We start from the raw sequence: 27489 nt of genomic DNA on the forward strand, positions 1-27489 counted from the left end.
TGGGGGTTGGAGGAGGTGAAAATTGGGACAATAGCAGTTGGTATGTGGAGGTGTGGATATTAGATGCAGGGCAAGGAGGAGGTGTAGATGGTGGTAGTCTGTGTTGTTCATCCACATGTTGAATTGGAGAAGGAAAGAGAAAGGAGGGGAGGTGTTGAGGGAGTATTGGGTGCCTTAGCACCTGGACTGGTGTGCAGAGGGGGGTGTGAACAGGAGGGCAATTATCAAACCTATTGAAGAATTGGTTTAACTCATTAGCCCATTCATGGCTGCATTCTCGGGTTGCTCTGCAGATAGGCTGATTGAAGCCAGTGATGTTCTTCATGCCTCTCCACACCTCCCATTTGCTACTCCACCCAAGCTTGTTCTCCAGCTCTATCCAGTATTCCGGTTTAGCCACCTCAATATTCTCCTTTAGCTCCTTCTGCATATGTTTCAATTCCTCCCTGTCTCCTGATCTAAAGGCTCTCTTTTTCTGGTTGAGAAGAGCCTTTAGATCACTGGTGACCCGTGGTTTGTTGTCAGTCCATGATGGTGTACAGTGTCCACACAGAGTTGATGTAGCCAGTGATGCAACCAGTAAAGACCCCTCCATATGGTTCGCAAAGCATATTTCAGTCAGTAACCTTAAAGCAACCCTTCAAGGTTTCAATGGCCTCTGGATACCATTTCTTTACTACTATACATGAGGAGAACCAGGTTGTGATCTGATCTTCCAAGTGGGGGGAGAGCTGTAGAGTTGTATGCATCTTTAATGTTTGCATACAAGAGATCCAATGTTTTATTTTCTCTTGTATGACACTTAACAAACTGATCAAAGGTGGGTAGGGTTATTGAGAGAGAAGCGTGGTCGAAGTTTCCTGATACTGCAATGAACGCATTGGGGTTTTGAATCTGGACTCTCGTGATGGTAGTGTGTATGATGTCACATGCAGCATCAGGACTGCATTGGGAAAGGGGAATGTAGACAACAAGCAATATGGTGTGGCTGAACTCACATGGTAGAGAAAACGGAGGCAAGCCCACAGCAAGCAGTTTGACGTCTGGACCGCAGATCCATTTTTTCATAGAAATGTGACTGGAATTATACCATCTATTGTTCACAAGCACGGCAAGTTCAGCTCCCTTCTTCTTACTGCACTGTATTGTATTGTATTGTATTGTTGAAAGCCCATTCATAGTAGCGTTGGAATCCAGAATTTGCTCAGATAATCATGTCTCAGTGAAACACATATGTATTCCTGATATTCGTTCTATGTGGATATTACAAAAAAATATTTAGTGTAGCACTTAGTTTACAGGCTGCATAAAAATTTCTTGTCAGAGCAACAGTCGGTCTGCTCAGCTGTAAAAAAAATTAGAACGTTGACTAACTTGCATGGTTTCTGCTCAAATTGTGTCCCTTGTATAATATATGATTTTCTTGTGAATATTGTGTCTCTTAGGCTACATGCCTGTGATGTTGCTGCAAGTTAAATTTTTGTTGAACCTGTGCATACATATCCTTGTGCCTGTGACAAGAAACTGTCTTTATTGTCTGTGGCACATGATGTTTACAGTACCAGCAACCCAGGTTCTCTGGTCTTGTCCTGTCCATACTGCACTAACCGCTGCCACTGGGCTATAAATGTGCAGGAGCAGTGTGTGGTTAAGTGCCTTGCTCAAGGACACACACACTGCCTCGGCTGAGGCTTGAACTAACAACCTTCAGATCGTCAGCCCAAAACCTTAACCACTTGGCCATGTGCCAAGTGGGTACAATTCTCATCGCTGTCTGTAAGATGTTTCCTCCCATACTCTAAAAACATGTGGGTATGGTTAGTAAGTTGTAGACATGCCATGTTCAACAATCTACAGAACCCGGGCCTCTGTACCTCCCTCTGCAAAGAAGACCTCAATATGTGCGGATTGGTGATAATATCTCCTCCTCGCTGATGATTAACACTGGTGCATCTCAACGGTGCCCCCAGCACATCCTGTTGATTGTCAACGAAAATGACCCATTTGTTTGCATCAGCAATCAACCACAGTCACATGTGTGATGTGACTGGATTGTCACATGTATGTTTCAAGGTACCTGTGACAAATATAGCTAATTTATAAAGATTAATCTTTAATAGTTAAATTCGACAATGATGTGCAAAGTCTATGCAGACAACACCTAAGGTCAGTATTGAACCCGGGTTTCTGGCATTGTGGAGAAGTGGCTCTATAACTGTTCCACTCTGCACTCAGTATCCAGCATCTACTGTTTCTTTTTATTGACTTCCTCTCGAACTGTGAATATTCCATGTAAGACTAGGAGCAGGAGTGGGCTGTACAGTCTCTCGAGACGTTCATAGTTGATTTGATCATGACCTTCTTTGGGCGATAAACTCCAAGCTCAATAGAATGAGCAGCTGTAGCAATGTGCAAACAGGAAACAATGATTCTGTTTGACGTGAGCAGACTGCTCATAACATGGTTACTCACTCCATCTCAGGCAAAGCCCTCCCTCCATTGAGCACATTTACAAGGACTGCTGCCTTAGAAAGCAGTATCCATCATCAAAGACCTCCACTGTCCAGGCCAGGCTCTCTTCTTACTTCCAACATCAGGCATGAGGTACAGGGGCCTTATGTACCACACCTTCATGTTCAGAAACAGTTATTACCGTACAACCATCAGGTTCCTAAACCAGTGTGGATAACTTCACTCATTTCTACACTAAACTGATTCCACAATCTACACTTCCAAGGACTCTGCAATTCATGTTCTCTGTATTACTTTTTTGTAAAATTTGTCTTCTTTTCCTCATTAGTTGTTTGCCAGTCTTTATTCACTTGTGGTTTTTCATAAATTTTATTGCATTTCATTATTTTCCCTGTAAATGGCTGCAAGAAAGTGAATCTTAAAGTTATATAGTGACATTTACATACTTTGACTTATATGCGAATCCAGCAGTCACTGTGAGGATGATGAGCTTTGAAAATATGTGTTTTGACCTGCTCTGGGTCCGTCTTCCCTGCCCCTGCCTCTGCCTCTATCCCATTCTCTTAGCCTTTTATTCCTTCTCCTTGTCCTTATGTGTACACAGAGAAAATTTATGTATCTGAGGAATTTGTAGACTGTTGGGTACAGTAACGGAATTTGAAAGGAATGGAAGGTGACATCATTTGTTAACGGCCTAAACGGAACACTGGATTGCTTTGGCTGAACTTTCTTGACATGTGCTCGAAGGCTGAGCGTGCAGTGGCTTTGGCAGAACGGCTCATTGTGAGTTCTGAAAGCAGATTCTGTACAGGAACAAAATTATTATCCTGGATGAACTCCAGCTCATTTTTTCCAGTAAGGAAATATCAAAAATATTTATGTTGTCCTGAAGCCAAAACTGTCAACGGTGCTCCAAAGGCTTTCAAGACAAGATGTTCGGACGGTTGTAATATTTTTCCAGATGTTGAAACCCCCTCAGTCCTTTACCATAAGCTGTGTTGGACACATCATATAACTGAAATGCATTTGGAAGCTGTTTGTATTTTTTCTGTTATTATGCAGCTCTTAGCAACATTGATAATGAGAAGGACCAATTTTTGAGACATGAAAACTATCCCATTATCTGACCAAGGGTTACCAGCTGAGGTCATTTGTACTATAATTCACGTGATATATATCACATGATCACACACTTCTATTTCCTGTTTTCAAACTTCTATGATCAATATCAGTTTCTAGTTATTTATGAAATTATTTCATCACCGGGGAGAAAGCAGGTTAATGGAGTTTGAAAAGTAAACCAGCCATGATGGAATGGCGGAGCAGACTCAATGGGCCAATGGCCTAATTCTGCTCCTATATCTCATGGTCTTGTGATCTGATCACAGTCTGCAAGCTGATTCTGCCACCTGATTTGATCTCTCTTCACTCACCTGAGCCATCTGTATGCTGCCAGTAGGAATTTTAACTATGAAGGTTGCAAATTAACTGTTATTTATATGTGTGAATTAATGTCGATCACAATGCTTTAATTTTTGTAATACATTAGTTACATTCACTTATTCAAAAAAGCTGCATGAGAATTAGAAAAAGTAGTAGTGAACAAAAGTTTTAAAACATTTCAGATACTGAAAATCTGAAGTTAACAAAACCAGAAAATACAGGAAACTGCAAGTCAGACAGCACCTGTAAAAAGAGGTAATGATTTAAGGCAAAGACAATTCGGGTGGGCTTCTGACAACAAATACTTCTGAAAATAAAACCCCTCCCCCTCCTGGTTTCACCAATCACCTTGTGCTTCTCCCTGTCCTTCCGCCACCTTTGAAATCTACTCCACATCTTGTTTTCTATAGTCCTGCTGAGTTCCTTTAGCATTTTGTTTGTATTAAGTGCAAACTGTTTTTATTTTGAAAAATATAATGCCTCAGGACATCCTCTGTGGGTTTAAGAAGACTAAATGCTGACATTAGATGGTTTGCAACCTAGCCAAGATCTCAAAAGCAGTGGCTGCAGAGATTGTGGATAAATTCATTGTGATCTTCAGAAATGAGCTAGCTTTCTGAAAGACACCAGTGTAATACCCCATTCAAGCATGTAGAGAGACAGAAGACAGGAACTGGAGTCTATTATTAGCCTAATATTATTGGACAAAATGCTGGAATATATTAATGGATTAGCAACAGAGCATTCAGAAAAATCATTGTGTACTTTGGCATAGTCAATACATTTGTTGAAAGGGAAATCCTATTTGACAAGTAGGAGGATGGATAAGGGTGATAGATAGATGTAAAATATTTAGACTTCCATTATGCATTTAATTATGTGCCATATAAAAGTTTTTTTACAGAAGATGCTGTTGGTCATATGTTAGCTTACTGGAATTTAGGCTATCAAACAGAAACAACGTTGGAATAAATGGGTAATTTCTAGATTTTATTTTCATTTGGAGGTACAGGCCCTTCTGGCCCAATAAGCTGCTGCTGCCCAATTACTCCCATGTGACCAATCCAACTACTAACGCATGTGTATTTGGAAACGGGGAGGAAGCCAGAACACCTAGAGGAAATCCACATGGTCACTAGGAGAATGTACAAATTCCTTATATAGCCAGAGTTGTGAATTGAACCTGGGCCACTGGCACTGTAATAGTGTTATGCTAACTGCTACGCTACCATGCCACAGCCCTTGGTTGTCATAGGGAACAGTGTTGCGACTCCAGCTACTTACATGGATTCTCTCCACCTGATGTAGTCTATATTATAGCCAATTTTCCCAGTGAGACAAAGGTAAGTAGGCAAGCAAGTTGTGTGGCAGAAGTGAAGAGTGTGGTCACAATTTAGCTGATGGTGTATGATGTCGGGTATTGATAGGGTACCCCCACCTTGATAGGAAGATGGACCAAGTTTAAATGAAGAGAAGTACAGAACACTGCTGCATGGAGAGATCAGGTATCCTTGGACATAAAACACAAAAATCATGCAGACAAAGCAAGTCATTAAGAACTCAAATACAATATTAGTTGTCATTATAAAAGTAGTGAAGTCTTGACACAACTTTACTGCACTTTTTAAGACAACATATGGTGTACTGCAAGTAATTTATGTCTCCTTATTTATTTATGCCTGCATTGGAGCCAGCTTCTGAAAGGGTTCATGAGGTTCATTCCTGGGTTGGAGGGATTGTCATACTGGGAAAGTTTGAGTAATCTGGACTATTAGAATATTGGAGTTCAGAAGAATGGGAAGTGGTGCTATTGCCACATATAAAGTCGTGAGAGGGTTGGCAGTGTAGAAGCAGGTTTCCCCTTATGCCGGTATCCGGAAATTATGGCCATAGAGTTCACCGTGACTTTTGTGCTGAAGCTATGGACTGGGACTTGAACCCAGATTCTTGTGATTTGGAGCAAGGGTGTAATTATCTGAGTCATGGCCAATGCCAGCGATGTAACCAAAAAGAGTTTGTTAGATCTCCTGAACTACTGGGAGGTGAAAACTGAAAGTGATGATGCAAGTTTGGAAATTGCTAAAAGAAAATCAAATGAAATAATGAAAGGAGCCAAATGATTCAAATATATGAAGTGTTGCCAACCTTATGATGGTTATTTTTATGTAGGATTTTTTTAAAATAACCTTTGACCTGCACACAACTGCCGGCAGTCAGCCATTCCATGATTAAGCTCCACAAGGACACTAAAGAGATTGTTATATGATTGTATACTGCCAGTTAGTAAAGCTTTCTCATACCTTCAATCTCCTTATACCCAATAAACAAAGCTGTTTGATGAAAATGTTCAGAAAAGGAGTTCCTTTTCCCTCTGGCTTTCCTATGTTTTATTTTCCTTCAGCATTCCCATTAATACCCTTATTCCTCGGACAACCCACCTGAAATGCATCAGAAGACCAGTCTGCACTGGTATTTACCCTGAGAGAGGTTCTGTGGCTCACTTGTACAATCCAGTTACAGAATGGTGTGCAAAGGGCTTCCTTATTTTCACAGCGGGAGGAAGAATAGGCTATTTGGCCCATTGTGCCTGTTCTTCCATTCAATAAGTTAAGACATTAAAGACACTTTCCTGCACAAATCCCATGTCCCTTTGCTACTTGAAGATTTTAAGATCTATTGATCTTTGCTTTGAATATCCTGAGTGACGTAGGCCCCACAGCCCATTCGGGTAGGGAATCATAGAGAATCAAAACACTCCAGCTGAAGAAATTTCTTTGCATCTCAGTCCTGGATGAGCAACCACTTATTGTGAGATTTTGAGTCATGCTTGTAGAAATCTCTGAGAAATTTCCTGTATATTTGTTTGAGACCTAATCTCATTCAATGAACTGCAGAGAGTGCAGGCCCACTCTGGTTAATCTCTTTCCCTGCCCCAGGAATCCACCAGGTGAGCCTCTGTTGCACCCCTGCTGTGGCAGGTATGTCCAGGATAACTTAGACACTCTTTTGCACCAACCGTGCGACTTCATTCATTTTGCTTTGAGGAATGGTACATAGGTTTGCTCAATTTCAACTTTTACCAACATTTTTTTTGCTGTTTCTTTTTCCACTTTGGCCACTTAAGGGTTCCAATTAAGTCCATGAAAAATTCATTTATTTTGGCTTCATACCAATTTTTTTTTCCCTAGTTGAAAGCCCACGAGGTCAATGAAAGATTAAATGCATCGCATCAAACTTAAGAGGTTTATGGAGACTTGCATCCGCTTCTTTTGTGTTGTTTATAGTTATGGTTTTATCATTGAACTGCTGTATCTCTTATTTACTCCATCTTGCCCTTTTTTTAAGACCATCACATCATAAGACATAGGAAAAGAATTAGGCATTCGGCCTATTGAGTCTGCTCCAGCATTCTATCATGGCTGATTTATTATCCTTCTGATCACCATTCTTCTGCCTTCTCCCCTTAACCTTTGATGCCCTTACTAATCAAGAACCATACAACCTCCACTTTAAATATACCTAATGACACCACAGCCATCCGTGGCATTGAATTCTACAGGTCCACTACCCTCTGGCTAAAGAAATTCCTCCTCATCTCTGTTGTAAATGGATGTCCCTCCATTCTGAGGCTATGTCCATTATCCCTAGACTCCCCCACTATAGGAACATCCTCTCCACATCTACCCTATCTGGTGGCATCAATTAGTCTTAATGGTTTCCAGGGTGCAGTCCTGGGCAAAGTTGTATGGAAGACCAGCAGCTGTCCATGCAGCAAGTCTCCCCTCTCCACGACACTGATGTTGTCCGAGGGAAGGGCAAGGGCCAGTATAGCTTGGCACCAATGTCGTTGCAGGAGTTGCCAGAATGAGGTTGAAGGCAATGTCAGACTGCCTTAGGGACTCCACCTCCGGATTTGTCCTCAGGATTTACTCCCAAAGCCTTGCCCATGAGTGGGTATGGCTGCAAGACAGTGGAGGTTTGAAATCAGAGTTTTCCCTCTCTTAGATTGACTGCATTCCCAGGCTGACAAGCTCCATCTACCCTATCTAGGCCTTTCAATGTTTGATGGGTTTCAGTGAGATTCCACCCCCCCCCCCCATTCTCCAGTGACCACAGGCCCAGAGCCATCAAATTAACCCTTCGGGAATCCTGCACAAGGATTTCCAAGTCCTTTGCACATATGAGTTTTGAATTTTCTCCCAGGTTCGAAATAGTATATGTGTTTATTCCTTCTACCATATTTCATGACCATACAGTCTGTTCACTATATTCCACCTGCCACTTCTTTGCCCATTCTCTCAATCTATCTTAAGTCCATCTGCAGACTCCCTGCTTCCTCATACTACCTGCCCCTCCAACTATCTCTGTATCATCTGCAAACTTGGTGACAAAGTCATCAATTCAATCATCCAAATCTTTGACATATAACATGAAAAGAAGTGGTCCCAACACTAGCCCCAGCCAAACACCACTAGTCACCTGCAGTCAACCTGAAAATTCCCCTTTTATTCCCACTCTTTGCTTCCTGCCGGTCAGCTAATATTCTATCCATGCTAGTATCTTTCTTTTAACACCATGGGCTCTTATCTTGTTAAGCAGCTTCATGTGCAACACCTTGTGAAAAGCCTTTTGAAAATCCAAGTAAACAACATCCACTGACTCTCCTTTGTCTTTCCTGCCTGTTATTTCCTCAAAGAATTCCAACAGATTAGTCAGAAAAGATTTTCCTCTAAGGAAACCCTGCTGACTTCGGCAAATTTTATCACGTACCTCCAAGTACCCTGAAACCTCATCCTTCATAATGGACTCCAAACTCTTCCTAACCACTGACGTCAGGCTAACTGGCTAACAGGCTAACAAAGATACATCTTTGGGATGTATCTATCCTGTGCCTTTCGAATTGGTCCCAGAAACTCCAGCCATTGCTGTTCTGCCAGTGTCTTTGCTAGCATCACCTTCCAATCCACTTCGACCAACTCCTCTATCATGTCTCTGTAATTCCCTTTACTCCACTGTAATACTAATACATCTAACTTTAGCTTCTCTCTCTCAAACTGTAGGGTGAATTCTATCATATTTTGTTTCTTGCCACTCCTAAGGATTCCTTTACCTTAAGCTCCCAAATCAAATCTGCTTTATTACACAATACCCAATCCAGAATTGCCTTTCCCCTTGTGGGCCCAACCACAAGCTCCTGGAAAAAGCCATCTTGAATGCATTCTACAAATTCGCTCATTCATTCCATCAGTTGATTTCTAAAACTGCAAATGATCCAAATAAAGTATATGATGATTAGCTCAGAATGGGACTTGGTGGAAAGAGCTTCTAGTTGTGTTTGTTAACTGGTGCAGAAGTTCAACATGTACATAAAATTCCTGCATTTATTTTTGACATGAGTTAGGTAAATTGCTATGGAAATTCTATTCCTTTCTGTACACCAGTTCAGATGGTTGGATAATGGCTAATCTGAATCATAAGATCATAAGATATAGAGAAGAAGTAGGCCATTTGGCCCATTGAGTCTGCTCCACCACTCAATCATGGGCTGATCCAATTCTTCAAGTCATCCCCTGTCCCCTGCCTTCACTCCATACCCTTTGATGCCCTGACTAATCAAGAACCTATCTATCTCTGCCTTAAATACACCCAATGACTTGGCCTCCACAGCCACTCGTGGCAACAAATTCCACAGATTTACCACCCTCTGACTAAAGTAATTTCTCCGCATCTCAGTTCTAAATGGACGTCCTTCGATCCTGAAGTCATGCCCTCTTGTCCTAGACTCCCCTACCATGGGAAATAACTTTGCCATATCTAATCAGTTCGGGCCTTTTAACATTCGGAGTGTTAATTTTAAGAGTGTTGATTGTTTTGGGTTGTGTGTCCTGTATGAGGTAGTTGAAAGTTTGAGAATGGTAGAACATTGTGATGGTGTTTTTGATACCAGAAGCACAAATGATTGTTTAACTTTAAAATTTGTTTTTCAGATCTCTGACATCCATGTTACAGGAGAGTCTGAGGATATGTCAGCGAAGGAGAAACTCTTACTGTGGTCACAGCTGGCGGCAGAAGGCCACACTGGAATCCGGTGTGATAACTTCACTTCGTGTTGGAGGGATGGCAGACTATTCAATGCGATCATTCACAGATACAGGTACAGCTTTCCTTTGGTGGAGTTTCATATAAAATTATGAAAGGGGTAGGTAAGAAAGTGGGAAGTAAGTTGAGAAACCAGAACTAGGAGACATAGTTTTAAGAAGTGTGGAAATAGATTTATGATGGCACTGAGGAGAGAAGCTGCTTTTCCCTGAGAGCAGTGAATCTATGGAATTCTTTGCTCAGGGAAGAAGTAGAGGCCAACTCATTGAATCTATTTTAGACAGAGTTTGGTAGATTTTTGCATAGCAGATGAATGAAGGGTTACGGGGAAAAGGCAGGTAGGTGGAGCTGAGTCCACGGCCAGATGAGCCATGGTCTTATTGAATGGTGGAGCAGGGTTGTTGTGCAAGATGCTCGAGCTCATATTTCTTATGTTTTTAGGTTCATGAGTAGACTGGAAAATGTGGGTGTTTTTCTTAGAGCAGAAAGAGTTGAGATGTGATGTGATAGTGGGTTTCAAACTCAGCAGAGTTTAGGGAGAAGAAAGACACAGGTAGAACTCAAGCAACACACACAAAATGCTGGAGGAACTCAGCAAGTCAGGAAGCATCTATGGAAATGAATAAACAGCCGACTTTTTGGGCCGAGACCCTTCTTCAGGGCCAGGAATGAAAGGGAAAGGTCAAGTATCGCTTAATTCTGCAGGACCCTACAATTGAGGTCAGGTGTGTGCCGGCTATCAAAACAATATTTAGTCCTCTGGCTTGGGGCTGTTTTAGGCTGGGCCACCCTTTCGTAAATACTGGGGCCATAACTGAACTACTTTTTCCTGTACTAAGTGATCAATTTTAGCTTCCTGTCTCAGGTTTATAAAATGCTCCAAAGACTGATGGAGCTGTTGATAGTGTGGAAAGGAGTCTCATGCTACATGGTGATATCGATGTGTTGGTGAAATGACCTGAGAAATGGCGCATTGGGTTTAATCTAGATAAATGTGAGGTAGTGCAATTGAGAGTATGAACATGAATTATAATATCCTAGGGAGTATTGAGGAACAGAGGGACTTCTTGGTACAAGTCCAAAGATGCTTGAAGGTGGCAGCACATGCAGATAAGATGGTGAAGAAAGCATACTGGCCATCACTAGTCAGGGCATAACACTGGTCAAACCTCAGCTGGAGTACTAGTACAGCTCTGACCACTGTGCTATTGGAAGGATGTGGTAGCACTGAAGAGGGTGCAGAAGAAAATCACCAAGATGTTGCCTGGGATGGAGAGTTTCAGTTCTGAAGAGAGCCTAGAGCAGCCTGGACTATTTTCCCTGATTGGAGAGGGAGGCTAAGATGAGACATGATTGAAGTATATTTCCCTTTCAAACAAAGATTAAAAGTAATTTTGTTTTCTTTGAAGACCTCTGCTATGTTCTGTGTTTTGCAACCATTAATGGGACAGATTGCCATAAACTGTACTCCACCAATCATTAAAGAAAGAATAATTGGACATGAAAATGCCATTATCATGGTTGATTAACATCCTATTCTTATGACTTGTTAATGAGATTGGGCTGGGCTAATTGTTCATCTTGGGTGGGTGCTGGGGTTGAAAGTTTCCATGTATTTTACAAATGGAAGGTGGTCTCTGCAATTAAAGTATTGCATAATTAAAAATTGACATCACTGGAGATGATATGGCTGGCATGATTATACATTCAGCAGAAGCAGCTGTTGACCCTCCAATCATTTGTTTCCAAACTCCCATTCCAATTCTGATTTGAAATTCAGAATTCCACTTAGCAAAAGGGATTGATCAAGCCTATTATATAAAGCTATCTGTTCAATTGCCAGTTGAATCTTTTCACAGCAGCACACACCAACCACTGAAGGAACTCAGCTGGTCAGGCAGCATCTCTCTATGAGGCCCTCCATTGGTCGAGGTTGACCATGGGTGTTATGTGCCAGCTGTCGACGTGATGTGCAAACAAGCCAGGGCAGTATGATATGGAGAGCAAGCTGTTTCCCATGCAGTTTGCTTCCCCTGTCCATGCATCTGATGAAACCAAAGGAATGGTGGAGACCAATATTGTTTGGCATCCGTGGCATCACAGAAGTTGCCAGTTGTCATTGAACTCAAAGTAGGACTCCCTTAGGGATGCCAGCTCTGGATATTTCCTCAAGGCTTACTCCCGAAGCCTTCCCCATGAGTGGGTATACCCACAAGGCAGCAGAGGTTTGAGATCTGATTTTTTTCGACTCGTTGAGCCGCTGACCACAGCTGATGAGCACCATCTGCCCGAAGTGACTGGTTTTAAGGCACCAGTAAACCGCCTTTCCCCCTTCTCCTGTCAGTAGAAACTGTTCTTCTGGATTTAGTAAATAAGGCAAACATGAAGGCCAGGAGTTGGTTGGTAGAGGCTATTTGAGGCTAACGTCATTGGAGCATTTAATAGATAGTGGGAATTTATCTCCACTACCTCCTCCAGCTATGACTACCTTAAGGAACCAGGCAGTATCTATGGACAGGAATAAACAGTTAATGTTTCAGGCTAAGGTCCTTCAACAGGACTGGAAAAGAAAGAGGAAGAAGTCAGAATAAGAAGGTTAGGGGACAGAAAAGAGCAGTGGCTGACTTGTGATAGGTGAAAGCAGGCATGGGTAAATATGGGTTTCAACTTCATTTTTTATTGCCCAGTTTCCCTCCAAAGGGAAGTTGCCCAAGTTTCTCCATTGACACTCTTTTACTTCGACTTTTATTCCTTCACAGATAAATAAAGTGCATTTATGTTACTCAATAGCCTTTGCAGATTCCAAGTTAAATTACCACTGGTGTGGTCACCGAAAGGAAAATACTGAAGCATACTCTTCCATGAAGTGTAATTAGCCAACACAATTTAGAACTTTTGTGACTGATGTTTTAAACATCTAGGTGGAGGCTGGTTACGTTTAATTGCTTTGTTGTTTTATACCTGTACCTGTCAATGCACCATCTGACTGAACAGGCAAATATTTATTTGGGTTGTGCTGGATTGCTTCAGTGCTTGTTGAGGCAGATTTAAAACTAAGCAAGGAACTACGTATTATTCAGAATATAAAATCCTTTGATGCAACCCTTTTCACCGCACATGTAGTTGACAATAATTTGGACATATTGCAGTGTTGTGCTGTTTGGGAGACCTCCTTTGCCACCTCATTAATCCAAGCTGGTTGGCAAATTGCAAATGGCTTATTGTTGAGGCTTTACTTTGTCTTTTCATATGTTATGTACAGTTAGGGAAGGAAATAATGAATGTTTCTGTGCTGTAGTGTCCTATGACTCTCTGACCCTAATATTCATTCATCAGCTCTTCCAAATCCACGGCTTCTTTCGTGAAGGAGAGGCAGCACAGAGGGACTCCACTGGCTAGGAAAGTAAACTGAGGTTTAGCATGAAGGGATGTAGAACAATCCTACAACAGTGGGAGTTCTATCCAGCAAAGAAAATTCTCAAACAAAGTAATTGAAACAAACAATGAAGTCATTCATTTTGACGCTGTTTCCCACATCATCAAAGTGAGTACACATCAGAAATAACTCACTGGCTTTAAAGAACTTTTGGACATCAAAGCTCATGAACACTCAGTGGCTGCTGTATTTAGGTACACAAGTGGAGCCATCCACTTCAATGTTCGACATGTTGTGCGTTTGGAGATGCTTTTCTGCACACCACTGTGGTAACCTGTGGTTGCTTGTACTACTGTTGCCTTGAACCAACCTGGGCATTCTGCTCTTAACTCTCTCATTAAAAAGGCGTTTTCATCCACAGAAATGCCGCTCACCGGATTTTTTTTTCATTTCTCGTATCATTCTCTGTAAACTATGGAGACTTTCGTGCATGAATCTCCCAGGAGGTCAGCGGTTTCTGAGATACTCAAACCACCCTGTCTGGCACTAACAATCATTCCGTGGTCAAAGTCATGTAGATCACAATTCTTCCCCATTCTGATGTTCGGTCTGAACAACAACTGAACCTCTTGACCATGTCTGCATGCTTTGGTGTATTGAGTTGTTGCCACATGATTGGTTGATTAGATATTTGCATTGATGAGCAGATGTACAAGTGTACATAACAAAGTGGCCAGCGAGCGTATATCCCGCATCACTGATTTTAGAGAGGGTTTTGCTGTGGAATTTACAGGGCAATTATACTTCACAAGTACTTCATTTCCTGCAAAATGCCTAAAGATGCCTTCTCTCTCTCTCCCCACCCTCAAGCTTCTCTCTCCCCCAACTCCTTCCCACCTTCATATCCCCTGCTCCTCTTCATTACCCTCACATAACACTATTAAGACAATAATACCATAGATATAGGAGCAGAATTAAGCCACTTGACCCATCAAGTCTGCTCCGCCATATCATTAATGGCTGATTCAGTTTTCTTCTCGGCCCTGATCTCCAGTCTTCTCCCTGTATTCCTTCATGCCAATCAAGAATCTATCAACCTCTGCCTTCAATGTACATAAAGATATGGCCACCACAGTTGCCTGTGGCGAAGGATTCCACAGATTCACTACTCTCCGGCTAAAGAAATTCCTCCACATCCCTGTTCAAAAAAGATGCCCCTCTATCCTCAGGCTGTATCCTCTGGTCTTAGGCTTTCCCACCATAGGATACATCCTCTCCACATCCACTCTGTCAAGGTCTTTCACCATTCAATAGGTTTCAATGAGGTCACCCCTCATTCTTCTGAATTCCAGCGAGCACAGACCCAGAGCCATCAAACACTCTTCATATGACAAGCCATTTAATCCTGGAATCATTTTTGTGAACCTCCTTTGTATCCTGTCCAGTTTCAGTACATCCTTTCTAAGGTAAGGGGTCCAATCACTGCTCACTGTACTCCAAGTAAGGCCTCACTAGTGCTTTATAACTCTCAACATTACATCCTTGCTTTTATATTCTAGCCCTCTTGAAATGAATGCTAACATTGCATTTGCCTTCGTCATCACAGACACAACCTGCAAATTAACCTTTAGGAAATCCTGCACAAGTATTCCCAAGACCCTTTGCATCTCAGTTTTTTGTATTTTCACTCCATTTAGAAAATAGTCAACCTTTTCATTTCTTCTACCAAAGTGTTGGACCATACACTTCCCAACACTGTATTCCATCTGTCACTTATTTGCCCATTCTCCGAATCTGTCTAAGTCTTTCTGGTAGCCTCTCTACTTCCTCAAAACTACATGCCCTTTCACCTGTCTTTATATCATCTGCAAACTTTGCAACAAAGCCATCTATTCCATCATTCAAATCATTGGCATATAGCGTAAAAAGAATTGATCCCAACACAGATCCCTGTGGAACACCACTGGTCACTGGCAACCAATCAGAAAAGGCTCCTTTTATTCCCATTCTTTACCTACTGCCAATCAGCCCCTGCTTTATCCATGCTAGAATCTGTCCTGTAATGCCATTGATTGGTAACTTTGGCATCTTGCCAAAGGCCTTCTGAAAATCCAAGTATACAACATCAACTGATTCTCCCTTGTCTATCCTGCTTATTATTTCTTCAAAGAATTCCAACAGATTTGTCAGGCAAGATTTTCCCTGGAGGGAACTATGTTGAGTATGACCTATTTTATCATGTGCCTCCAAGTATCCTGAGAGCTCATCCTCGATGATTGACTTCACATCTTTCTAACCACTGAGGTCAGACTAAGTAGCCTATAGTTTCCTTTCTTCTGCCTCTCTCCCTTCTTGAAGAGTGGAGTGACATTTGTAATTTTCCAGCCTTCCAGAACCATTCCAGAATCTATTGATTCTTGAAAGATCATTACTAACGCCTCCACGATCTCTTTAGCCACCTCTTTCAAAACACTGGGGTGTACATTATCCGGTCCAGGTGACTTATCTACTTTCAGACCATTCAGCTTCCCCAAGAACCTTCTCTCTAGTTATGGTAACTTCACACACTTCATGACCCTGGATACTGGAATTTCCACTGTTCTGCTGGAGTCTTCCAACATGAAGATTGATGCAAAGTACTTATTCAGTTCATCTGCCATTTCCTTGTCCCCCATTACTACCTCTCTGGTATTGTTTTCCAATGGTCTGATATCCATCCTATTCCCTTTTATACTTTATGTATCTGAAGAAACTTTTGGTATCCTCTTTAATATTATTGCCTAACTTAGTTTCATATTCTATCTTTACCTTAATAACCTTTTTAGTTGCCTTCTATTGGTCTTTAAAAGCTTCCCAATCCTCCAGCTTCCCACTAATTTTTGCTCTATTATATACTCTATTTGGCTTTTATGTTGGCTTGACTTCTCTTGTTAGCCATGGTTGTGTTAGCTTTCCTTTAGAATACTTCTTCCTCTTGGGATGTATCTATCCTGTGCCTTGCGAATTGCTTTAAAAGATTCCAGCCATTGCTGCTCTGCTGTCATCCCTGTGAGTGTTGTTTTCCAATCAGTTCAGGCCAACTTCTCTCTCTCTTGCCTTTGTTACTATTTTCACCTTTCGGTTAATGATGTCTGCATTAAATGATTCTCTTTATTTGCCTTCCACCTGAATAACGGCTTTGCAGTCTTCCAGTGACAATAATTAAATAGACTCTGACATGATAAAAATGTAGACCGTTAGCAAATGTACCATGCAAATTGCATCTGGACTGAATCGAGAATAACCCTTCATGTGAATTTGAAAAATGTATTTAGTTAGTTGAATCTGTGTAATCAATTCTGGAAAATGTTCAGAACCTTTTTACTTTCCAGAGCTTGAGCCATCCTGATGCTTTCCAAAATATCACCTGAATGTTTCTGAAGTTTTTATTTGGATTCTGGACTTGCCTTTCTGATAGGGTAGTTAACAAGGTGTATCGTGCATTGGCCTTCATTAGTCAGGGGACTGAGTTCAAAAGTCGTGAGGTAATATTTAAAACCCTGGTGGGTTTGGGATTGGAACAAAACACAGCACTTGGAATGTTGTGTTTTGTTCTTTTCACCCCATTACAGGATAGACGTAGAAGCTTTAGAGCGACTGTAGAGGAGATTTACCAGGATGCTGTTTGGATTAGAGAGCATAAGACATAGGAGCACAATTAGAACATTTGGCCCATTGAGCCTGCTCTGCCATTTTTGGCTCATCTTTTTTTTCCCCTCCTCAAATCTTTGATGCCATGACCAATCAAGAACCTATCAATCTCCACCTTAAACACATCCAATGGCCTGGCCTCCAGAGCTGCCCGTGGTAATAAATTCCACATATTCACAAGCCTCTGGCTAAAGAAATATCTCTGCCTCTGTGTTTTAAATGGATGCCCCTCTACCCTGAGGCTGTGCCCTCTTCTCCAAAACACCGCCATCATGGGAAACAACTTTTCCACATCGACTCTTTCAACATTCAAAATGTTTCAATGAAATCACTCCCCATTCTTCTAAGTTCCAGCAAGTACAGGCCCAGAGACAGCAAACGTTCCTCATAAGATAACCCTTTCATTCCCGGAATCATCCTTGTGAACCTTCTCTGAACCTCCTCTGAAACCTCTCCAATGCCTGCATATCTTTTCTTAGGTTAGGAGCCCAAAACTGTTCATAATATTCAAGGTGAGGCCTCTCCAGTATTTATAAAGCCTCAGCATCATATACCTGCTGTTGCATTATAGACCTCTTGAAATGAATGCTAACATTGCCTTTGCCTTCCTCACCACTAACTCAAGCTGCAAGTTATCCTGTATGCTGCTCTGCACAAGGACCCTTCACGTCCTAGATTTTTGGATTTTCTCTCCATTTAGAAAATAGTCCGCACATTTATTTCTTCTACCAAAGTGCATGACCATTCATTTTCCAACATTATATTTCATTTGCTAATTTTTTACCCATTCTCCTAATCCGTCTAAGCCCTCTGCAGCCTACCCATTTCCTCAACAATACCGGACCCTCTACCAATCTTCGTATCAACTGCAAACTTGGAAACAAACCATATATTCTATTATCTAAATCATTGCTATACAGTGTAAAAAGAAGCAGTCCCTACAGCAACCCCTGTGGAGCACCACTAGTCACTGGCAGCCAATGAGAAAAGGATCTTTTTAATCCCACTTGCTGCCTCCTACCAAACAGACAATGCTTTAACCATCTTAGTAACTTTCCTGTAATACCATGGACTCTTAACTTGGTAAGCAGCCTCATGTGTAGCACCTTGTCAAAGGCCTTCTGAAAATCCAAATTTACAACATCGTCTGCATTCCATTTGTCTATCCTACTTGTAACCTTCTCAAAGAATTCCAGCAGGTTTGTTAGGCAAGATTTTCCCTGAAGGAAACCATGCTGAATTTGTCCTATCTTGTCCTATGTCCCAAGTACTCCATAACCTCATCCTTAACAACTGACTCCCTCACCTCAACCTCTGAGGTCAGGCTAACTGGTCTATAATTTCTTTTCTGCTGCCTCCCTCCTTTCGTAAAGAGTGGAGTGACATTTGCTATTTTCCAGTCCTTCAGAATCATGCCAGAGTCCAATGATTCTTGAAAGATTCTTGGCAATGACTCTTGGCACGTCTTATGAAGAAAGGCGCACAGGCTAGGGAGTGTAGAGGATGAGATGTGACTTGATAGAGGTGTTCAAAGGAAGAGACATAAACAAATGGATACTCAGATACTTTTCCTAGGGCAGAAATGGCTGCTATGAGGGGGCCTAATTTCAAGGTGATTGGAGGAAAGTTTAGGGGGGGATGACCGAGGTAATTTTTTTACACAGAGGGCAGAGATTGTGGTAGAATTTAAGAAACTCCTAGATGGGCATATAGATGATAGAAAAATGGATGACTATGTAGGAGAGAAGGGTTAGATTGTTCTTGGAGGGTAAAAGGCTGTCACATCATCATGGACCGAAGGGCCTGTACTGTCCAGTACTGTTCAATGTTCCATGAATGCTGCTCCTAATGCAGTGAAACCAGTGTTCATGGTATTAATACAGTTTGAGGTTGTGGGTGGTTGACAATTGGTGTTCAATCAGCAGTTTGAATTCAAGTTCCACCAAAGACTAAATGAATAGTTACTGTTCTGTACAGTTGGTGTGCTGCACAGCCAGAGGTGTTGCCTTCCACAGAAGCCACTAAGCCAAGGCCTCATCTAATGTTTTGAGTGACACACACAAAATGCTGGAGGAACTCAGCAGATCAGGCAAAATACAAGGCGAGGAATAAACAGTCGATGTTTTGAGCTGAGACCCTTCATCAGGACTGGAAAGGAAGGGGGAAGAAGTCAGAATAAAAAGGTGGAGGGAGGAGAAGAAGTACAAGCTGGTAGGTGAGGGAGATGGTGGGTGAGGGAATAAGAAGCCGGGAGGTGATAGGAGGAAGAGGTAAATGTCTGAAGAAGAAAGAATCTGATTGGAGAAGTGAGTAGGCCATGCCATAAAGGGAAGAAGGAGGAGCACTAGCGGGATGTGATGGGCAGGTGAGAAGAGAAGGGGTGAGAGGGGAGCCAGAATGGGCAATGGAAAAAGAATCAGGGGAATGGGGGTAGAAAATACTTGGAATTAGAGAAATCAATGTTCATGCCATCAGGTTGGAGGCTACCCAGACAGTATATGAAATGTTGCTTCTCCAATCCTGGCAGTAGAGGAGGCCTTGGATCTACATGTTGGAATGGGAAGCAGAATTAAAATGGGTGGTCGACAGGAAAACCGGACTTTTGTTGTGGATGGAGTGAAGATGCTTGACAAAGCAATCCCCAAACTTCATTGGGTCTTACTGATGTAGAGAAGGCTGCAGCTATCTAGAGTATTATTGGAAAGGAAGAACCACTGATACTTCTTCCATAGAAGAACAGAGCATGTCTTCTAGATATCTCACAACCGACCTCAACTGGAGATTAACTGGTTAATTACCTTGCTGTTATTTGTTTGAAGTTGGCTTCCAAATGTCCTCTTTTACAATTAATTGATGCTTTCATTGTTGCCATGTCAACTGATGTGATTCATCCTCTTCAGCTGTCTGTTGCTACTTTGTTTTTTGTGCAACCTAATTCCAGATTAAAGGTTGTGGTTGAGAATGTACTGCTGGATTGGGCTGTAGAATTGATATTGTTCCTGTAGTTTAACTTCTTTTGCTTGTTTATATTTCTCTATTGCCACTTATGTACAGTACATGAAATTGTTGAGTGTGTTTTCCAGTGGTTACATTTGCCTCTGTATTTCTCTAGAAAAGTTTTTGGTTTCAATGGCAGATGTCACATTTTTTAAAATCTGGCTATTTTATTAGTTACATTTATCAATGGAAGTTCTGTTATCTGTGGCCAGGTAAGAAAGGACCATCTTACTTTTAGTCTTTTTCCTTCTGCTTTTCATTGTCTCTCGTCTTGCTTCTTCCTTCCTATTCTCTACTCTTATAATACTTATTAAAATGATCATAATCAACAAATTTTATGCCTCATTCTTGACTTCCAATGTATCTTTGGATTGAAAAAGAATCAGGATCTGACAGTCCCCTCAGTACATTGAGAGTGGGGTCAGGCTGTCTGCCTTCCCCTGCCTGAACAGTCACTTGGCCAGATCACACAGTAACTCCATCCATCTTAACTCCTTAACATTCTTAGAAACATAGAAAACCTACAGCACAATAACAGGCCCTTCAGCCCACAAAGCTGTGCAGAACATGTCCTTACCTTAGAACTACCTAGGCTTACCCACAACCCTCTATTTTTCTAAGCTCCATTTACCTATCCAGGAGCCTCTTAAAAGACCCTATTGTTTCCGCCTCCACCACCGCAGCCGGAAGCCCATTCCACGCACTCACCACTCTCTGCGTAAAGACCTTACCCCAACATCTCCTGTGTACCTACTTCCAAGCATCTTAAAACTGTGCCCCCTCATGCTAGCCATTTCAGCCCTGGGAAAAAGCTTCTGACTATCCACATGATCAATGCCTCTCATCATCTTATACACCTCCATCAGGTCACCTCTCATCACCCTCCGTTGCTCCAACGAGAAAAGGCTGACTTCACTCAACCTATTTTCATAAGGCATGCTCCCCAATCCAGGCAACATCCTTGTAAATCTCCTCTGCACCCTTTCTATAGTTTCCATGTCCTTCCTGTAGTGAGGTGACCAGAGCTGAACACAGTACTCCAAGTGGGGTCTGACTAGGGTCCTATATAGCTGCAACATTATCTCTCGGCTCTTAAACTCAATCCCATGGTTAATGAAGGCTAATGCACCGTATGCCTTCTTAATCACAGAGTCAACCTGCATAGCAGCTTTGAGTATCCTATGGACTTGGACCCCAAGATCCCTCTGATCCTCCACACTGCCAAGAGTCCTACTATTAATGCTGTATTCTGTCATCATATTTGACCTACTAAAATGAACCACCTCACACTTATCTGGGTTGAACTCCATCTGCCGCTTCTCAACCCAGTTTTGCATCCTATCAATGTCCCGCTGTAACCTCTGACAGCCCTCCAACACTATCAACAACAACCCCCAACTTTTGTGTCATCAGCAAATTTACTAACCCATCCCTCCTCTTCCTCATCCAGGTCATATATAAAAATCATGAAGAGTAGGGGTCCTAGAACAGATCCATGAAGCACACCACTGGTCACCGATCTCCATGCAGTATATGACCTATCTACAACCACTCTTTGCCTTCTGTGGGCAAGCCAGTTCTGGATCCACAAAGTAATGTCCCCTTGGATCCCATACCTCCTTACTTTCTCAATAAGCCCTGCATGGGGTACCTTATCAAATGCCTTGCTGAAATCCATATACACTACATTGACGGCTCTACCTTCATCAATGTGTTTAGTCACATCCTCAAAAAATTCAATCAGGCTAGTAAGGTACGACCTGCCTTTGACAAAGCCATGCTGACTATTCCTACTCATATTATGCCTCTCCAAACATTCATAAATCCTGCCTCTCAGGATTTTCTCCATCAACTTACCAACCACTGAAGTAAGACTCACTGGCCTATAATTTCCTGGGTTATTTCTACTCCTTGAATAAGGGAACAACATCCGCAACCCTCCAATCCTCCAGAATCTCTCCTGTCCTCATTGATGATGCAAAGATAAATGCCAGACGCTCAGCAATCTTCTCCTTTGCTTTCCACAGTAGCCTGGTGTATATCCCGTCTGGTTCTGGTGACTTAACCAACTTGATGCTTTCCAAAAGCTCCAGCATATCCTCTTCCTTAATATCTACATGCTCAAGCTTTTCAGTCCATTGCAAGTCATCCTTACAGTTGCCAAGATCCTTTTCTGTAGTGAATACTGAAGCAAAGTATTCATTAAGTACCTCCACTATCTTCTCCAGTTCCATACACTTTTTTCCACTGTCACAATTGATTGGTCCTATTCTCTCACGTCTTAACCTCTTGCTCTTCGCATACTCTTGCTCAACAAGAATCCATTATTTCCCAGTTCTGAAATATTTTAATTGGTTTCATCCTTAGCAGTATTCTGCATGAGTTCCAGATGTCTTCTTGTGTGCACAAGTGCTTCCTGACATTACTCTGAGTTGTAAGAATACGTCAGATCTCTTATTTTGAAGGCGGGAGCTGGTGTTTTACAGCTTCCTTTTGGAAGCACCATTTTCCATCCATCAGGAAAGAGGTACAAAACCCTCAGGACCCACATCACCAAGTTCAGGAACAGTTAACACCCCTCAAGCCTCAGCCTTTTGGACCAGAAGGAGTTACTTCACTCAGGTTTACTCACCCCAACTCTGAGCTGTTCCCACAACTTATGGACACACTTTCAAGGACTGTTCATCTCATGTTCTCATTTATTTATTTATTTATTAATTATCATTAGTTTTTCATATTTGCATAGTTTGTTGTCTTTTGCACATTGGTCATTTGTTCATCTTGTGTGTAGCATTTTTCATTGATTCTATGGTGTTCCTTTGTACTTACTGTGAATTCCTGCACAAAAATGTATCTCAGAGTGGTATATTGTGGAGGGTACAAGCACTACCCTCTGCTCCTCCGGGTACTTTAGGAATTGCTCAGGGTTGTCTGGTGTCTGAAAGGTCCTGGACCAGGAGAGATGGGTGGGGGGGGGGGGGGTGTCTGGATTCCCAACGAGGAGAACTTTAACAGTTACGATCCACCTCACTGCTCAGTGTGGAAAGGAAGATATTTTTCAGTATTGTTTCCTGTCACCTGACTGAATATCTTCTCAAAAATGGCTACATTGATACATCCGTATGGAAAGGAGGGATTTCTAGAGAGCCAGGGTGCCTGGAACACATGGGCATGGTTTCCCAGTGATCTGAGAAGCATGCAAAGGAAAGGGAGACCTAGTCATACTATGTTTGGACCTTACCAATGCGTATGAGTTATTACCACATAAACTGGTGGAAATTGCGCTGAACTGACATCATGTTCCGAGCAAGATAAAGGACCTCATCCTGGACTACTAGAGAACTTCAGATTGAGAATCTCCTCAGGAACAACCACATCAGGCCGGCATTGGCTTAAGAAGGGTATTATAACGGACATGCAATCCTAGTGATCCTCTTCTCCCTGGTTAAGGCAGCCGAATTGGAGTGTAAGGCCCTCTGATTAAGACAATTGTGTGGCAGCCCCTAATCAGAGTCTTCCTGGATGACCTCAGCATTCAGATTCAGATTCAGTTTATTGTCATTTAGAAACCACAAATGCAATGCAGTTAAAAAATGAGACAATGTTCCTCCAGAATGATATCACAAAAGCATATGACAAAACAGACTACACCAGAAAATCCACATAACGTTTGGCAATCCCCAGTCCAGAGTCCGGAGAGGCTGCTGCATATTAATATCGTGCTACCGTCTTAGCGTGTTCCCCGGAAAGGAGCTCCAAATCCACCAGACAAAACAAGACCAAAAACTAAAGCTACAAGACCTGCACAAAAACCATATAGTTACAACCGTGCAAACAATAGCATAATTGATAAAAAACAGACCATGGGCACAGTAAAAATAGTCCAAAAATGTTAAAGGACTATGAGTTCAAAAGAAATCACCACACAGTTTCCACAAGTCCCCAGGGTCCCGACAGACTCGCTATCCCACGCCGACGGCAGAAGGGAGTACCCCCGCTATGGACTTCCACGGCGCCGCCCGACTCAGCCTCGCAGACGCAGCACACACCGAAAGCGACCCGACCGCAGTGGTCTCCAAGTCCGTCGAACCTCCGAGCCGACGACCATCCCCTCCGGCATAGCTTCTCCAAGCACCATCCTCTGCCAAGCGTATTAAGATGGCCCCGCCAATGGCCATTGGCAATGCGACCCCGAGGACTGGGGGCCTGTTCTTCCCAGCAGAATCCTGGACCTCACAGTAGCAGCAGCAATGAAGAAGGTCTTCCTGGAGATTTCCCGATGTTCCTCCATGCTCCCACATCCGTTTTCAATCGATTATGATTGCGCATGGCACCCCACTTCACAAATAACAGATAATCAGCTCCGGAGTGGCCGCTGCAAGCTGCGTCGCACTGCCATCTTGGAAAAATCATCTTGGATGATAACTACATCAGTCCCAAGCAGTAGATAGGTCCTCCAGGGGCTAGAGAGGCTCATCAAATAGGCAGGGATGAGCTTTAAGCCAGAGAAATCCAGGTTTCTGGTATTAAAGAAAGGCAGACTCATCAACAAGTTCCATTCCTCTTGGTGTTGCTATCCCATCTGTCTCTGAGAAACCAATCAAGAGCCTTGGGAAGATCTTTGACCGCAGCCTAAGAGATGCATTTGCTATCTGCAAGACCACCAAGGAGTTTGAAGTCTGTCTCATGAGTGTGGACAAGTCCAGCCTACCTGACAAGTTCAAGGCCTGGATCTATCTTCATGGCATCCTACCCCAATCCTCTTGCCTATGAGATACCCATGTCAGCAGGTGAGGCTCTTCAAAGAAAGACCAATGGCTACCTTTGAAGATGACTGGGCCTCCCAAGTAGCCTGCACCGCATTGCTCTCTGTGGGGGGAGGGATAAACTGCAGCTTCCCTTCAGCAGCCTGAACAAGGAGTTTATGATTTTCCATACAAGCAAATTGTTGTTGTATAAAAATTGCCATAACCCCAAAGTCTCAACAGCAGGCATTGAGGTCCAGGCGGGCAGGAAGTGGAAGGCCCAGGAATCAGTGGAGATGGCTGAGTCACATCTAAAGACAGGGCATCTGGTCAGGCAGAGCTGGGCAGCTTCCCTTCAACCTGAATGACACAGCTCAGGGAGGGACAGCTGCAATAGGGGTGTGAGTGGCTCTCAAGGAAGTGTGTACCAACAGGATGCTAGGAATGGGGCAGCAGGGAGCTTGGACAAAGTGGGAAGGTGCACTGAAGTAGCAGATCTCCTGGTCCAACATCTGGCAGACAATGCATCAAGTTCATGATTGGGGCAAAAGTGAAGCACCATCATATTCTCTCTGGAACACATCCTCAGCAGCTGCCCAAAAGTACTGGGAGAAGGCCACAACCTATCCATGACCAGGTGCTGAAGGCAGTGGCAGAAAATATCTCCTTGGCTATTAACAACAGTAAGAAACTCTGTGGTCCCTGAAAGCCCATAGCCATTGTTGAAGCTGGTTACCAACCACGGCCTCAGTCCAGATCACCAGTAGGCTTCCCTTTCTCCAGTGTTTGACTGCTATCTGAAAGTTGATCTGGGCAAGCAATTAAAGTTCCCATACTTCATTGCATCATTATCACTGAGGCCCGATATGGTCATTTTGTCAGAAACCTCGAAGCAGGTGAACTGACGGCGCGTTGGGAAGATCAGATTGATGAGGCATTCAAGCGTAAGAAAGCCAAATACCAGGAGTTGGTAGAGTGGTGCTAGAGACGGTGATGGAGAGCACAATGTGAGCCTATAGAGGTGGGGTGTATAGGTTTTGCTGGCTGCTTTCTCTGCAGAACTTACTCTCTCTCCATGGCATTACGGGGGCTGCAAAGAGAAGAGCCAGTGGGACCGTCACAGAGACTGCTGAGCGAGCCTCCAGATGGCCATGGATCAAGAGGTGACCCATGGACCAGTGCTGCTGGAACACACGCCAGGGCCTGATCAACCCCAACCAATGTTCCACAGTCAAAGTCATGTAGATCGCATTTCTTCCCCAATCTGATGTTTGGTCTGAACAACAACTGAACCTCTTGACAAAATCTGCATGCTTTTATGCATTGAGTTGCTGCCACGTGATTGATATATGCATTAAGGAGCAGCTGTACCTAATAAAGTGGCCACTGCGTGTACAAGTCCATTACGTCACAAGTTTAAGTTAATTTTCTTAACCTGGCTACTATTTCTGAGAAACTGCATTTATTTTTTTATTTTTTAAATTGGAGATACATCATGGTAACGGGACCTATGAGCCTGTGCTGTGCGATTGCACCCATGTGACCAAATTTCCTACTAAACCATACGCCTTTAGACTGTGGGAAGAAACCCATGCAGTCATGGGGAAAATCTAGAAAGTCGGCAGAATTGAATCCGAGTTGCTGCAGCTGTGATAGTGTAACACTGACTAATGAAACTGAACACGGTGTAACCCGAAGTTTGGGATTGTTTACTATTGTCACCCCTCCCACACGCGACAGTGAGGAGCTTGTCTTGCATACTGTTCATACACACATTACACAGTGCATTGGGGTAGAATGAAGTCAAACAACAGCATTGTAGATTGAGATGTAAAAGCTACGGAAGAAGTACAATACAGGTATATAACAAGATCATAATGCAGCAGGTTGTAAGGCTAAGAATCCAGTTTTCATTTAAAGGCCCATTCAAGAGTCTGATAACAGTGGGATAGAAGCTGTCCTTAAGCATGGTGGTACAATTGTATTGTTGGTCTATGTAGTTAAATCACCATTTCTCTAATTATGCCCTAATGTCTTATTGGGAATTTCAGGCCGGACCTGGTAGATATGAGTCAAGTGGCAATTCAAAGCAATGTGAGCAATTTGGAACAAGCCTTCGGTGTAGCAGAGAAACTTGGTGTCACGAGGCTCTTGGACCCAGAAGGTAAAATTCCTTGTCATTGGTTAAACGCTATCATTTCTATATCAAACATGATCTGTTGTCATTTCAATGTAGTGGATTTCACCACATTGCACTTGTGCTGACTTGCATCAGTGACTGGATGAGATGATTTATTGTTTCCAGTTTTTAATTAATGGAGTCAGCTTCATAGTTTCACAATAATCCACTCCATGGAAATGACTTTTTTTTAAAAATAATTTTCCTGAATGTGTTTACATTACATTCTATTTAGACAGTGGAAGTTAAAGGTACTATTGATAGAGGTACTAAAATTCATGGTGAATTATGATGTGGAAGTGAATGACTGGGTGTTTTGGTGGGAGGGTGGAAAGAGACCTGTTTTTTTCTGTTGTTTTATTTTATTGCTGTTGTTATGTTGTTGTTACTTATGTTATTCTGCTGAGCATTGTGAGCACACTGTGATGGCGCTGGAATGTGCGGAGACACTTGTGGGCTGCCCCCGGCACTTCCTTAGGTTGTGTTGG

At 42.6% G+C, this 27489-nt stretch overlaps 1 protein-coding gene across 6 annotated transcripts in view; it reads left to right on the forward strand.

The window, feature by feature from the left end:
- Window positions 1-27489, forward strand: part of dst (dystonin) — a 579575-nt gene that overhangs the window by 223476 nt on the left and 328610 nt on the right. For all 6 annotated transcript variants that reach the window (XM_073056532.1, XM_073056533.1, XM_073056534.1 and 3 more), the window contains 2 exons: window positions 9903-10069; window positions 26874-26986. In XM_073056532.1, coding sequence (XP_072912633.1) covers window positions 9903-10069; window positions 26874-26986 — 280 coding nt within the window. The remainder of the gene's footprint in view (window positions 1-9902; window positions 10070-26873; window positions 26987-27489) is intronic.

This window comes from Hemitrygon akajei, chromosome 9 (genome assembly GCF_048418815.1).
Source record: "Hemitrygon akajei chromosome 9, sHemAka1.3, whole genome shotgun sequence".
In the NCBI taxonomy this organism is placed as follows: domain Eukaryota; kingdom Metazoa; phylum Chordata; class Chondrichthyes; order Myliobatiformes; family Dasyatidae; genus Hemitrygon; species Hemitrygon akajei.